The 15,363-nt window shown below is 37.7% G+C and overlaps 1 protein-coding gene across 2 annotated transcripts in view; it reads right to left on the bottom strand.

The window, feature by feature from the left end:
* The window catches only part of LOC124593740 (luc7-like protein 3), a 144,148-nt gene that overhangs the window by 112,539 nt on the left and 16,246 nt on the right, over positions 1-15,363 (bottom strand). For both annotated transcript variants that reach the window (XM_047132075.1, XM_047132074.1), the window contains exon 3: positions 3,630-3,836. In XM_047132075.1, coding sequence (XP_046988031.1) covers positions 3,630-3,836 — 207 coding nt within the window. The remainder of the gene's footprint in view (positions 1-3,629; positions 3,837-15,363) is intronic.

Here is a 15,363-nt window from a genome sequence, read left to right as displayed (position 1 = left end):
CTAGAACTTAGAACTAATTAAACCTAACTAACCTAAGGACATCACACACATCCATGCCCGAGGCAGGATTCGAACCTGCGACCGTAGCAGTCGCGCAGTTCTGGACTACAGCGCCTAGAACCGCTTGACAAATCTGAGGACAATATCATAGAAAGAGAAGAGTAAGAAAGTAAAGATGATATGGGATATACGATACTGTGAGAAGAATTTGATGGTGCACTGAAAGACTTAGATGGAAACGAGGTCCCTGGAGTAGACATTTCCTCAGAATTATTAAGATCTCTGGGACAGCCAGCCACTTTTTCACGTGGTATGCAATATATAAGAGGAAGAATTCCAATTCTGAAGTAGACCTGTTCACACTAACAAACCACCATGCTTGCAAACTACTGACTTAAGTTATTTACATGGGCAAGCAAAAGCTGGGAGATGATCTAAGAGAAGACTAGTTTGGGGTCCAGAAAAATACGCAAAACACAAGGCAATACAGATCTTACACATTTTCTTAGAAGACAGGCTGAATAAAGGCAAACTTATGTTTATAGCATTTGAAGATTCAGAGAAAGCTTCTGATAATGGTGACTTGACTACATTCTGAAACTCTGAAGGTAGCGGGAATAAAATACAGAGAGCAAAATGTTATTTTCAATTTGTACAGAAACCAGACTGCAGTTACAAGAGTCAAACGACATGAAAGGGGAACAGTTGTTAAGAACTGAAACACACATGTTCTATGCCAAGTACTTTGAAACGTATTTATTCACCGAGATAAGAAAGGAACTCTTCCACAGCAGTTAGAGATCAGCAGCATGAAAGAAAACTCAAGCATCATGCATATACACATCTACAGCACCTGGCGAGTGGCATAGCAGGATGTGAATACAATCCATAGCAGCAAAAAGTTAATTTACTTGGTATAGAACTCTCAATTTCCATAAAATAGGCAACAGTTCAATTCGACGTGCTGACACTTAAAAAAACAGTTGATACCAAAAGTCACTTATGCTGTCACCAGCTTTTCTGTGGCATGCTGCTATTGGTAATGGTTCGTGTGATCGATCACGAGAAGCCAACACGACAAATCGTGTTCAGAAGCAGATAATCAATGATATTTTCCTTCGTAACTTCCTTTGCTTCATAAATATATTTAGCTATTATTTTGTTCACTTGTAGCAATTTAAGCTTTGCTAATAAGACAGAATGTAGCCAAAACCTTGGAACATGATTACTTTTCGAAGGTAATAGACAAATATGCCTCAACGAAATACGATGAATCCCAAGACAACTGTTGTTAACCAATGAGAGTGCTCATTCAGAAATAAAATAGGGTATTTCGTTCTGTTAAGTTGTAAATGGACAAGATCATCAAATTTTCAGTAAAATCAGAAATAAGAAATACATGCAGTTTACTGCCAATACGAAAGCTTATCTCAACCTATGCTATCCAGCAATGTATTATGGTAGTCAAATTTTGTGTTGAGATTTGTTTGCTTCGCCAAGTCACAACCAAATTGTCATAGTCCAACCTAACCTAGACCTTGGACTGTACTAGTCAATTAACATAACTTTAAGATGTGCTGCTACTCTCAAGTTAATCATTATCTTGGAAATCTAGACATTTGCAAAGAAAACATTATTGTTAAAATCAACAAAATGGCAGTGTGACTAATTGAAGTAGTGATTACAAAAAACAAATTTTCCAGTACAGTCAGAAGCGCATGTTTGTTTCTTTTGGGAACAAGTTATAAGACACACACACACACACACACACACACACACACACACACACACACACACACATGACCACAGTCTGTGGCAGCTGAAGTCACACTGCGAGCAGCAGCAGCAGTGCGTGATGAGAGAGGCAACTGGGTGGAGGTTAAGGAGGAGACTAGGGTGGGAAGGGAGAGGGATAGCAGGGTAATGACGGGGGACGGTGAGTGCTGCTCGAGAGCATGCAGGGATGAGGTGCAGGGAGGGTGGGCAGCTAAGTGCAGTCAGGAGCTTAGACAGAGGGTGGGGGAGAGGTGGGGGGGAGGGGGGGATAGCAGGAAAGAAGTAAAAAGAGCGTGGGTGGAATCGAGGACTGAGTAGTGCTGGAATGGGAACAGAGCAGGGACTGATGGGTGAGGACAATGACTAATGAAGATCGAGGCCACAAGTGTTACAGGAACTGTGCAGGTGGGAACTCTCCCTGCAATATATCCTACTTTTCTGTAACCCTCCTGACCTCAATTTTGATACTCATAGTCCTCACCCATCAGCCCCATTCCTTTCCTCATTCCAGCACTACACAGCCCTATATTCCACCCACACACTTTTTACCTCGCTCGTTTCCTGCCCCCCCCCCCTCCCCCACCACTCCTCTGCTTTCCATCTAAGCTCCCAAATGCACCTAGCTGCCCACCCTCCCTCACCTCATCCCTGTACACTCCCCCACCCCTACTCTGCTATCCCTCCTCCCCCTTGCCCCCACCCATCATGCACTGGTGCTGCTGCTAGCAGTGTGGCTTCAGCTGCCACAGACTGTGGTCATGCACGGGCGAGTGTGTGTGTGTGTGTGTGTGTGTGTGTGTGTGTGTGTGTGTTCCATTTTTGACAAAGGCCTTGTTGGTCAAAAGCTGTATTTGCGACAGTCTATCTACGACTCGGCATCTCTGCTTATGCTGAGTAGCAACTGTCCTTTTTATATTATTGTTAAAACCCATTCTGGATTTTCCATTGTCTAAATTCTTTGTTTAGTAATAAGACCTTACTCAAACTGCCATTCTACAATTTTATCTCGACAAATTAAATCAACTCTGTTGGAATACAAAACAATATCACCAAACTTCCTGAAATTTTCTGAGAAACATGCAACACAAAAAATATATAAAAATCAGTAACCAACCTTAACATTCTAGATAACCAGATGAATGGAAGTTACTGCTCTTCATTTCAAAAATAAGAACATATTAGATCCAGTGATTCCCACTGGCTACTGCGTACTGTCACGTGACTAAGAGCTATCTCAAGGCATTGCCAGCAACATCTGTCAGCACTGTTACGTGCACTTTAGCCCATATTTCCTTGTTATGGACAACAAGATCCAGAATCAAACAGCTTTACAAGGAAGATTACAAAATAAGAGTATCACTTAAGAACCACAGTCAGCATGCTTTACGGAATTTAATCCTATTGGACGTATCTACTATTTACCTTACAGACAGATTGCAGTTAGATCATCACCTTCCACCACTATTCTGGGACCTGTGTCATCTCAGGACATGAGTTATACAGACATGAGAATGTGAAAGTATGTCATTCTATATGTGATACCAAAGTGATTAACCGCTTATCTTTATATACTGCCTGACCTCGTATAAACACACCTAAAGACCGGTATATGTTTCAAGCAATTAAATCGAGTTAATATACAAAATAGCAAAATATTCTCTGTTGCACATCCATGAATAATTGTTTGTAAAATTCAACAGAGCCCTTAGGTAAAATATATCAGTACATGCTTGTTATTAATATTTTTTGTAAGTTAAGCAACAGAGTAATAATGTATTTCTCCAGTTGCTAACCAGACTTGGGGAGATTTACCAGAAATTTTTTGAACCATGTTTAATTTGTATTTCACTTACTTGCTGCCAATGACTATTTTCATTGGTTCCTCTTAACTGCTCACGTTCTTCTTTTAGCTGATCACATAGCTTCATAAGTCCTTGTGCTTGTTCAACATTTCCCTGAATACCCATTTGTTCTGCTTCACTTACAAGACCATTGATTTTTTCAGTGAGGAATGCAATCTGCTCTTCATTGCGTTGAGTTTGAGCCGGTGACAAGGACACCTGCAACGGAAGAGTAATGTTTTATAAGAAATTTATATATAAAAGGTTTTACGTGTGGATGAAAACAGTAAAAATAAAGCAGCCAGCAAGACCTACACAATGTAGAGGTAAAAATCTTAACACTTAAAAGAACCAGAGCATTTTAATTGTATTATATGGAAAATTCATTCTACAAAACAAAAAACTATGAGAATTGCTGGACAATATTCACCTTTAGAAAATGGAATTTAAGTACTGCCAATAGCTGCACATAAAAATTCAAAACAGTATCCTGGCTTTCAGAACCAATAATTCATTCCCTGGGGAGGTGAAGTGTGTAAACTAGGGAAGGTTGAAAAGGATGCACAGATCACTCAGACCCCAGAATAAGAGGGACCTATCTGTTAAGAGGGTAAGGGGATACAAGATAAATAGGGGTTCCTCCTCTCCCAGAGTTCTTCCCCCCAGCCCCCCACCTCCCCTTTTGCTCAGATCCTGTGTAGCCGTCTCTGGTCATGAAAGGCAGTGAAATATTTTATTCAAGAAAGTGGAAAAGCGATATGGTCCAACTATTTCTCATCAAATCACTACCATCTTGAACTGGTTACTGATGACACTGTTAGGATATCTGCAATACCACATAGATTGAGAAGGCCTGTGCGCTGCCTGTGAACAGCAAGATGGGTATGCCAAGAGTAGTCGTAACAAAAGGAAGCAACCCGTGTTGTGCTGAGAAACTGAGCATAGGGATGCGTGACTGCTGCACAATGTAGCCTTTTACAATGCTTTTAATTTTATTTCTGTGGTACACAGCACTTATTTCTGTTAGGGAGAGACAAATGCCTTACAGATATTGTGTGACCATGTGCAAAGGCGGCCTGAGAGAAATTTTTTATGAAGTTGATAATGTGAAGCATAACCTCAAATTTATACGATCCCTAGCACTTACTGTGTTAATGTTTTGGCAGTGTGTTACTGATTTGGAGCACTGCATATTTGTGGTTTATTACTATGTGAAACGAGCCACTCATATAAATCCAATAAGGCATTGTGTTTAGCAGTTTTAAATATTTAAGTCTGTCAGCTCTTCAGCATGTCTACCATGCAGTTGGCTTTGTCAACTGTGATTTTGAGGCATTCAGGGAAAGTACTATCATCAATAATTTTATCAACAATTCAACAAGACAGAGCACTGACATTCTAATTTCCACAATTACACATTTTAGAACATTGTTGTTGAGCCCATGACAGTCCTCTGTTCTGGAGCAGTTCAGCTTGTTTACAGAGCAGATAAGGTCTGTAGCACCAATTCTTCTCTAAGTGAATCTTTTATCAGTTTTACTCTGTGACTGCAGAGGAGACCCCCCCCGAAAAAAAAAAAAAAAAAAAAAAAAAAAAAAAAAAAAAAAAAAAAAAAAACCCCACATGTATCGCCGCTTTGTGATACAAGGGAACTTTCAGAATTCACAAAATACTCATTGAGAGTCTTACAGTTGATTGAGATAGTGATCTCCTCCTTTCCCATGTTTATTTCACTTGTTACCACATTCTAGGTGCTTTACAGTTATTTTTCAGATTTAAAGTACTGTTCATCAGCTTTGATTCTTGCTGCTTTAATTTTTGATATGTGGGTTTTTCTTAAGCTTATAGAGCTTTTCTTGTTCTTTCAACTGTCAGCAGTTATGTCCTTCAGCATGAGTAAAATATCCTCATTTTACTACGTTGCAGTGTATACCATTTTTTTGTATTGTGGTTTGTGACTATCACAAGTTTTGCATCTTTTAGAAACAAGAGGGCAGTTACTGCCTAGTGTGTTTCATGATGGAAATGAACGTAAAGAAGCATTCATTACCCTCTTTCTCACTGGTTAGTCTATTGGGCAACTCAATTAGTTAAAAGTAATTTCTCATTTTTTCAGTGTCCCCTTCTTTGAGAACTATGTATATATAGCTGACATCTTGGAATTGTCAGTAAGCAGGTTTCCAGTTTTGAGCCATATGCCAGAATGGTCAGGTATGCCTAATTTGATGGTGTCACATTCTACTTAATTTCTACACACATTGCTAATTGTTAAGGCACACTCCCTTCCTAGTCAATTTTTCATTTCGGCAGTAGAAATTTATTGACCTTAACACATTTAGGAAACATCACATTTTTTTCTCTTTACTCTTATTTCTGGGTTAATATATCCTGTGACAAAAATTCTATAACGCTTGTATTTGGCACTGATTAAAATTAAAGTGGAGAACTTTTTGCGAATGTTTACTCATCAGACACTTCTGAGTGCACAGTGCCATAGCAGAGGCTTCAAAAACAAATTGTTGTCACTGAACAACCAAATTATACAACCAAGCCTATTTCTTTTCTTTATTCCAGTGTTCATTCAAACATAGAATGCTGTTCATGATTTCATTCAGCCAGTACTGGAGATCAGTAACTTAACTCCTTAAGGACTGCACATTCATATGTAACAAAATTAGCTTATTTATGCTGCAGGGAAGTACAGTGTTTACACTGGGTCTATTTTGTTCATTAGTTTTAATGTCTCTTTTTTACTTCATTCTGATGCCCTTTGTTATGACCGAGACCAATTTATCTCTGGCTTGATCAGTCTTATACATTCCATGATCAGGTACTAGGGGTGAGGATGTGTTCTTACTTGCTAGAGCAGGTTGATTTATTGTTTTCCACGTTAAGTTTTTTTGGGTCTGTTTTTATGAATGAACTGCTCTCAGAAAGAATATGGTAATTACAGTGCTCAATATATTGCAAAAAAGGAATAAGGATTTCAACCTGCTTTTTGAATAGTGGGACTTAGGAAAGAGCAGTTAGCCTAATACGAATGGTCAGACACTGAATTCGTTATGGTAACTCAGCTAACAGTTCATAAATTAGCCTCATACGAATGGTCAGACACTGAATTCATTATGGTAACTCAGCTAACAGTTCATAAACACATATCAGAAAAATTTATAAAATGTAATATTTAACATTTACAAATATGTTAGTTTCTCAAGCACTATTTTACAATAGTCCTTCAGTAATATTAGATAGTCTTCATTATGATTGTGATAATCTGATCTCCATAGTTATCATGTGGGTTACTGGTTATAGGTGCATGAACAATATTTTCACCCTACTGAAAGTATAAGAACATCTCAAGATAACAGTAGAAATACAGAAGTTCCTCACACACTCACCAGACCAAGTCTGTTTTCAACAGCAGTTCCATCTGTTTTTCCAAACTGCCCTCACTATTTGAGAAAACCTGGAAGCTACAGATTTGGTCCTGAGGTGAAGAGACAGAAATGTGAAGAGCGAAATATTTAGGCATATAAGAACAAGTCTTTCCTTCTCATCCTGTGCAGTAAGTCTCCCCTGACCCGCAGTTCTGGGCGGCTTTTCCGAGATCTACCCCTTTTCCTAGACCTCTCCATTCCTTTTCCTTCATCCCACTTCCTTCCCCTTCAACCCTTTGTCTGAAGAACGAGTCACTGGCTCCGAAAGCTTGCCTAATTACAACCCACTTTTATATGCATGTTCTGCCACCACATGGTGAGTAGATTTTTTATCTATACAATTAAATTAAAATATTTAGGCTGCTGTTCAGCAGAGTATGAAGGAAAGTGTGTGAGTTAAGGCCAAATTGTCAATGTTAAAATTATCTGACTTCTGGAGTATTATTACAAAACCTACCACTGTATTGTTTGCTAACATTCAAACTGTTCCTGTGATAAAATATCCTGTTCTTGTTAGTGAAACCCTTGATGTATCAGTATTTGTTTTGAACAAGCAAACAAACAAGTTAGGTCTAAACAGTGAAGAGTTTTTAACACGGGTTTCAAGCATCGTTGAATTAGGTAATCTTTTGTGAGGAAAAAGCTGACATGCAGATTAATGCAGCAAATAATATTGAGCAAATTTTGAGTTGTGTGTGTGAAATAATGCAGACATTTCAATTATTTGAGTATGAAAAGAGCAAAAATATACACTTAACCACTGAACAGTTGAAGTTACTATCATCAATGGATCTTGCATATACTCCTTCATTCGTGACATTTTCTTGTTTATCTTACAGCATTTCTCCATGTGCTTATAGGTTTAATAGGGATTATGGTTTTTTTGTAGGCCCTCATCCATCAACAATTCAAGGAGTGTTTTCTAGTATTAACTTAGGTCCCCAGAAAGAGTAATCATATATATTGGGTCTTGAAGACACATGATTCAAATTATTGTCTGTAATTTCAGATAATAATTCTGTTAATAGAAAGGCAATGTCATCATTTTCAAATCCCCCTTCAGTCTCTTATGTATATAACCATCCCGAAGATTTAACAAGACCTTTGTTTTTTGTAACCATCCCTGTACACATTATGAAGTGCGCCTGACATAACTGGTTAAAGCAAAAAATAATTCTTGTACGATTTATCCCACAATGCATGCAATATGACTGACTACTGAATGAAGCTGTATGACCTTGAACATGAAAAACTGGCAAACCATTGTTATGGTCTGACTTTGAAAGCAATGAGACTGAATAACTTTGAAAAACAAAATTCTAAACTAGCTCTGCAAATTTTCAGTGATGTCACAGCTAATGCCCTTCAAACCCTGGGTTCAAAACGCTTCTTACATCACTGTGCAGAAACACCAAATTACATTGGTTTGTTTGTCAAATGGTGGAAAACAGCTAATGTGAAAACATTTAAAGGTAACAGATTAAATGATGAATTCATGTGCCCTATAAAACAATGTTCAGCAGCTGTCCCAGAGTATGCATATCTTAATGGAATGTTAGAAAGGCTAAGTATACGGGAAAAAGTAAACATTCGATATCATGAGGGCTTACTAAACAAAAGAAACATAATCAGCATTAATCCAAACAACACAGGCTTTTATATAATTCTTGAAGAGAGATTTGGAAAGTATAGGCAATTATGTGAAGGTCAGTACGTCAGCATCAGGCAGGTGTACAAAGTAGAAAAGAAGCTTCACTTACACACTGTAATTGGGCTAAATTTAAAATCGACTGTTTTTGGTGAGATCAGCGTACAATCTATACAGGATATTTTCTCTGAGGCATGAACTATTGGCATTGAGATTCATTCCCTGTATGATGAAATTGTAGTTAATTCATCAGAAATTTCTGAAAATTGCAATGAAGATTTGCCTATTCTGACATATATAGCAAGTTATTGATGCTACTCTGTTTTGAAACATACAAAATGTGAGTTTTGTGTCATGTTCTGGTGTTAGAGAACATTTCAGATGAACAAGAAATGTATTCCCTTGTACAGAATATGAGCAGAGGAAAACTACTCATTCCTTGCTCTCAAGCTACCAGTGTCGTCGTCACTGCTTTCCTGACAGTTACAAAATTGCGTGATAAATTTGAAAGAGAGTTTCTTAAAGCACCAAAACATAGAGAACTGGTTTCAAACATGGTTTGGAATTCAGTCTTAGCGAATGAACTGTATCGGGAAAGAGAATGAGGTAGCCAGAGTGCTCAAGCTTTTTTGCAAAAAAAAAAAAAAAAAAAAAAAAAAAAAAAAAAAAAAAAAAAAAAAAAAAAAAAAAAAACAATATTACTAGAAAGAGGAATTAAAGCATTTTGAAGGATGCTGTCCCTGGAAAGAAAAAAGTGAAAGTACATGAAGAATCAAGCTTTAATTTTACAGAGCATGCAGAAATTATGTGGTGGAATATAGTTGCAATACACACTGTGCATGTAAGTTGTAACAATATTGTTATTCATTATTACCCTGTATTCCTCATTACTACAAATAATAAAGCTATTACGTTTTCTAAAAGAAAAGAAAAAAAGACTGAATAATGGGTCAGTCCATGCGAAATCAACCAATGGTGTGATTCTTTCCTTCTTTACATTATGTTCACATTTGCTCCAGCTATAATTACTTTCACATTTTGATGAACTGTACAAATGCAAACAGTATGAGTCCCACTAGCTCCAGCTGTAATACAATTGTTTGGCCTTAATACAGCCAATTTTGTACATTTCTCTCTGGTTTCTTAAAGCTAATCTGTTTTGAACATACATACGCTTTCCATCGACAGCTTTTCCCATAGAAATGTAATCCTGTTTGTCAGGCATTCACCTGCTACTATTATCATTACAATAAAACTCTTTCACTAGCAGAACTGATTTAGCAGACAAGGTCTATCCAGGCTTAGGATACAGAGTAGAGTGTATGCTCTTTTCTTCCACTTTGTTTTCCTTGCCACCTAGTTGCTTACTCCAAACTCTTTCTAAATGAGTGTACTGCCTACTTTGGTTAGGGAAATCAGCACTAAAAACTTTTCACTTCTATTAGAAATGCGAAACTTGTCTTTAAAATAGTCAATAGTTTCTGGTTGTGTGCCATAATAGTCACATATTTTCTAATTTTCACCTGTTTCTCCCTGTAAGAAGGTTCACTTAATTTCAAATTAATTTAATCAGCTTTATCTTTGCATTATTTCTTTGAGCTGATACATTTCTTTATTACTGAGGATTTTCATACTGAATCCAACGAGTGGTTCAATTAATGCAAGCCTTCTTCAGCATTAACAAATTCAAGATCATAAGACGTGCTACAACTCAGTTGTACCTTTCCGTAAGATTTCAGTGATCAGCAACTCACTTTTCTTTCACTGATAAGTTCCATCTACATAAAGTGCAGATTTTCATTCTTTCTTCAGTATTCCAGATCAGGTCAATCATTCAGTCTCCGTTTCTTTTTAAGGGATTGCAACAAGATTTTCACCACTTTTTATTCAAAGTGTATGTTCTTATGAAATCAAAGGAAGATAAAGCATAAGCATCAAAAAGATGAAACCCAAAAGGGGTACAAAAATGTAAAATTCATTAGTTTAAATTAAATTAATGCATTAACTATGAATCAATAATTTTTTGAAATACCATTACACGAACCCAGTAATGCATGCCAGTGAAGTTTGGTCCTCGAGCCCTCAGACTGTAATGACTCTCATTGCATTTTGTGTAAAATGGCACTACTACTATTTCAGAAAGGTTGCTACACATAAGCTTGACTCGTGCACCATGTGTTGCACTCCGGCAACCAGCTCCTCTTTCCCCCTCCAATGCTTTGTTAATTTTGTTTCAAGAATTGATCTCTATTTAAGTTCATTGGAAAGTTAATTGGAAAGTTTTGTTTAATTATTGTTTATTGGTTGTACTTATGTTAGTTGTAATTCATTAATTGTAAAACAAACAGCTTTAGACACTGATCTGACATCCACTGAAGACACATTGCAAATACGCTGAAATGGGTCTGTGTGCATAACTAAAATAAAAAGTACTTTATGTGCAGTTTGCAGAAGGCTGCTACAAAACTGGCGCAATGGGAAAATTTTTAATATCATTTTAACTTTAGTTTCATGAACCAGTCTGCAAAAGTTGTATACAGATGGCAAAGCAAATTTCAGTAAAATTAAATTTTATTTCAGTATGATCCCGTTGGAATACTATCAAGAGATTAAGCACACACATTATACACTGAAGAGCCAAAGAAACTGGTAGAACTGCCTAATATCATGTAAGGCCCTCGCAAGCATACAGAAATGCCACAACACGATGTGGAATGGACTCTACTGATATCTGTAGTGGTGTTGGAAGGAACTGACACCATGAATCCTGCAGGGCTGTCCACAAATCTGTAAGTAGAAGGGGATGGAGATCTCTTCTGAACAGCACACTGTAAGGCATCCCAGTTATGCTCAATAGTGTTCACATCTAGGGAGTCTGGGGGCCAGCGGAAGTATTTAAATTCAGAAGAGTGTTCCTGGAGCCACTCTGTAGGGATTCTGGATGTGTGGGATGTTGCATCATTCTGCTGCAATTGCCCAAGTCCATTGGAATGCACAGTGAACATGAATGGACGCAGATGATCAGACAGGAAGCTTATGCACATGTCATCTGTCAGAGTCGTATCTAAACTTACCAGGGGTCCCATATCACTCCAACTGCTCATGCCCCACACCACTACAGAGCCTCCAACAGCTTAAACAGTCCACTACTGACATGCAGGGTCCATGGATTCGTGAGGTTGTCTCCATATCTGTACATGTCCATCCACTCTAGACAATTTGAAATGAGACTCGCCCGACCAGACAACATGTTTAATGTCATGAACAGTCCAATTTCGGTGTTGCCGGGCCCAGGGGAGGCATAAAGCTTTGTAACAAGGGAACACAAGATGGGGCTTCGGCATTGAACGGTTCGCATGGTGACAACTGCTGATGGCCCAGCATTGAAACCTGCAGCAGTTAGCAGAAGGGTTGCACTTCTGTCACGTTGAATGATTCTCTTCAGTAGTCATTGGTCCCATTCTTGCAGGTTTTTTTCAAGCCTTAGCAATGTCGGAAATTTGATGTTTTAGCAGATCCCTGATATCCGCGGTACACTTGTGAAATGGTTGTACAGGAAAATCCCCACTTCATTGCTACTTCAGAGATGCTGTGTCCCATTGCTCGTGCACCAACTATAACACCACGTTCAAACTCACTTAGATCTTGATAACCTGCCATTGTAGCAGCAGTAACTGATCTAACAATTCCGCCAGACACTTGTCTTATATAGGAGTTTCTGACTGCAGTGACATTTTCTGCTTGTTTATGTATCTCTGTATTTGAATAAGCATGCCTATACCAGTTTCTTTGGTGCTTCAGTATTGGTAGTGTATAAGCAACTTTCTTTTCGAGACAAAACAAATTTATAATTTTGAAATTTTAAGAATTAAAAAACATGTTTTGGAAAATTCAATGTTTTCTGAATCTAGTAAGTAGGCTACATTTTTAAACATGAGAAGAAACTGAATAAAGTACAACAAATTTCAGTTCTGTAACTCAAATAGTTTTATGGATGTGAGTTGCATTTGCAGTGTGTGTGTGTGTGTGTGTGTGTGTCTACATCAATTGCTGACAAAAGCCTTGATGGCTGGAAGCTTTATCTATGACAGTCTTTTTGTTCTGCCTATCTGCAACTTAGCATCTCTGCTGTACGGTAAGTAGCAACTTTCCTTTACATAATATTATTACATTCCATTCTGGATTTTCCAGTGTTATGTGATTATGTTTTTCTAAAATACAATATGCTAAACAAGATTATATTACAATCACTTTTATAGATCTATGAAGGAATAACAATCCTCTGTGCACAAGCTGCCATATACATGTTTCTGAATGTCACAACTCAGATGATATAATTTACAGTTGTCTACTATCAAGGACAGAGGGGGAGAAGAGGAGACGACATAAGAAAATGCTAATCTGAGGAGCAGCTGCAAGCATACTTTAGTGTGTCATTGATGTGTATGTTTCGTCCATAATTTAAAAGCTATATCACAAAACCTTTCTTTTTAACAGGCCAGACTGTTTAAAAACAAGCCTTATTGAAATTCAAAATATTAAAGTTGGTTGCTTGCATGGACGAAAATTTTTTGCAGTCAGGTTTACAGATTCCTGCTCTGCATAAAACATGCATGGTAACATGTAAATTTCTATGAATTTTTAGGGACATGAAAAGCAAATATAGCAATACTGTGCATCAAAATGTAAAAATGCAAAAAAGCCTAATAAATGCCCTTGCATAGCAAATTGTATCCAGGTGAAATATTTTATTAGAGATAGTTTGAAATAGGTTTATTTTCTGCATATAAATACTGAAAATGTAACCAGTTTTCTATTACTGGTATTGCACATCGCCTTGTTAACTTCAATTTGGAAAGACAAAATGTGTAAGAAAGTGCTCGCAAAATAAAATGTCCACAAACACAATGTATCAGATTACTCAATTCTCTGGTGACAGACCAACTGCAGGCATTACAATGGTCTGGTCTGAATAACATACACACTGTGTAATGAAACTTTGGACCCTATTATATGACCTAACATTAAAAAAAAAAAAAAAAACCACTTGTCTGGTAGCTAAGGTTTAGGAAGTTGATGTATTGTGGGAACTTAAGGCAGCAGTTTCAGACGGCAGGTGTTTTGAACTGTAGTTGTCTCAAATATCAGTCGAGTTCAGGCCTGAACCTTGTTTGTGACACTGCCAACCTCAGAAAGTGACTGAATGCTGTGTGTTGTGCATTTTTAAATTTTGGAATGAGTGAAAAGATTAACCCTGGTCCATCACGGAGTCTGATTACAACCCGAACAACACCAGAAGGGGCTGGCAATCCCTTTGAGTATCTGTCATTTCTGCTTTCTACAGAACACAGATATTCTGTCGTGAGAGGCACATGGAGCTTGTTTCCGCACACTGCTCCTCACACCTGTCAGTCACAATGTAGAATTATTTACACTTGTGGCTGACTTCCAGTTTACTGTGCCCACTTTCTGCATTTTCTTTTCTTTTTTCCTTGAGACACCCTCCTGACTAGTTTGATGCGGTCCACTACGAATTCTTCTCCTGTGCCAATCTCTTCATCTCTGAGTAGCACTTGCAACCTATATCCTCAATTATTTGCTGGGTGTATTCCTATCTGTCTTGCTCTACAATTTTTATTCTCTACAGCTCCCTCTAGTACCATGGAAGTTATTCTCTAATGTTCTAAGTGATGCCCTACCATCCTGTCTCTTCCTCTTGCCAGTGTTTTCTATATGTTCCTTTCCTCACCAATTCTGCAGAGAACCTCCTCATTCCTTACTTAACAGTCCATGTAATTTTCAACATTCTTCTGTAGCTTTGAGTCTCTTCTTCTCCGTTTTTCCCACAGTCCATGTTTCACTGCCATACAATGCTGTGTCCCAGATATACATTCTCAAAAATTTCTTTCTTAAATTAAGGTCTGTTTGATACTAGTAGACTTCTCTTGGCCAGGAATGCCTTTTCTGCCAGTGCTGGTCTGCTTTTTTATGTCCTTGCTCTGACTGTCTTGGGTTATTTTGATGCTTTGGTAGCACAATTATTTAACCCCGTCTGCTTTGTGATAACCAATCCAGATGTTTAGTTTCTCACTGTTCATATTTCTGCTACCTCTCATTACTTTCGTCTTTCTTCTGATTTACTGCTTTATAGCGAATGGAAAACAAAATCTGTCAATGCATTTCAACCACACCAAAAGTCTTCCCATAATGTGTGAATAGTATTCTTTTCAGTTGTACTTCAATGCTACGTATCTTATCGATTCTATCTGCAGTGTTGTCACAACTGGGTCACACAGCTATGAATACTCATGAATGGTCGAAATCAGTATTCCGCAGATGATATATTTAATGAACTGGGTAGGAAAATAAAAATATTGTTACCTAACACCTTAATCAGTGAAGCACATTCTTCACTTGCAGGCAAACACAGCTGCTTTTCTCAACAGATCATATCTGTACATCCAATCAATTATAAGCAAAATTTTAAATAAATTACACACAATTTTCTACAAAAATAAATGTGAATCATGTCTCCAATAGAGGCTACATATTCCCTGGCAATTGTAGACACAAATCTAGGTACTGCTAACAAGAAAGCAAGCTCCTGAACCACAGTTCCAAAAGACAGGTTTCCTATAGTGTGCTGTGATTAATTTTCTGT

This window comes from Schistocerca americana, chromosome 2, assembly GCF_021461395.2.
Source record: "Schistocerca americana isolate TAMUIC-IGC-003095 chromosome 2, iqSchAmer2.1, whole genome shotgun sequence".
NCBI lineage: Eukaryota > Metazoa > Arthropoda > Insecta > Orthoptera > Acrididae > Schistocerca > Schistocerca americana.
The sequence above is the reverse complement of the archived record's forward strand: the minus strand, read 5'-3'. Positions and strand labels throughout refer to the sequence as shown.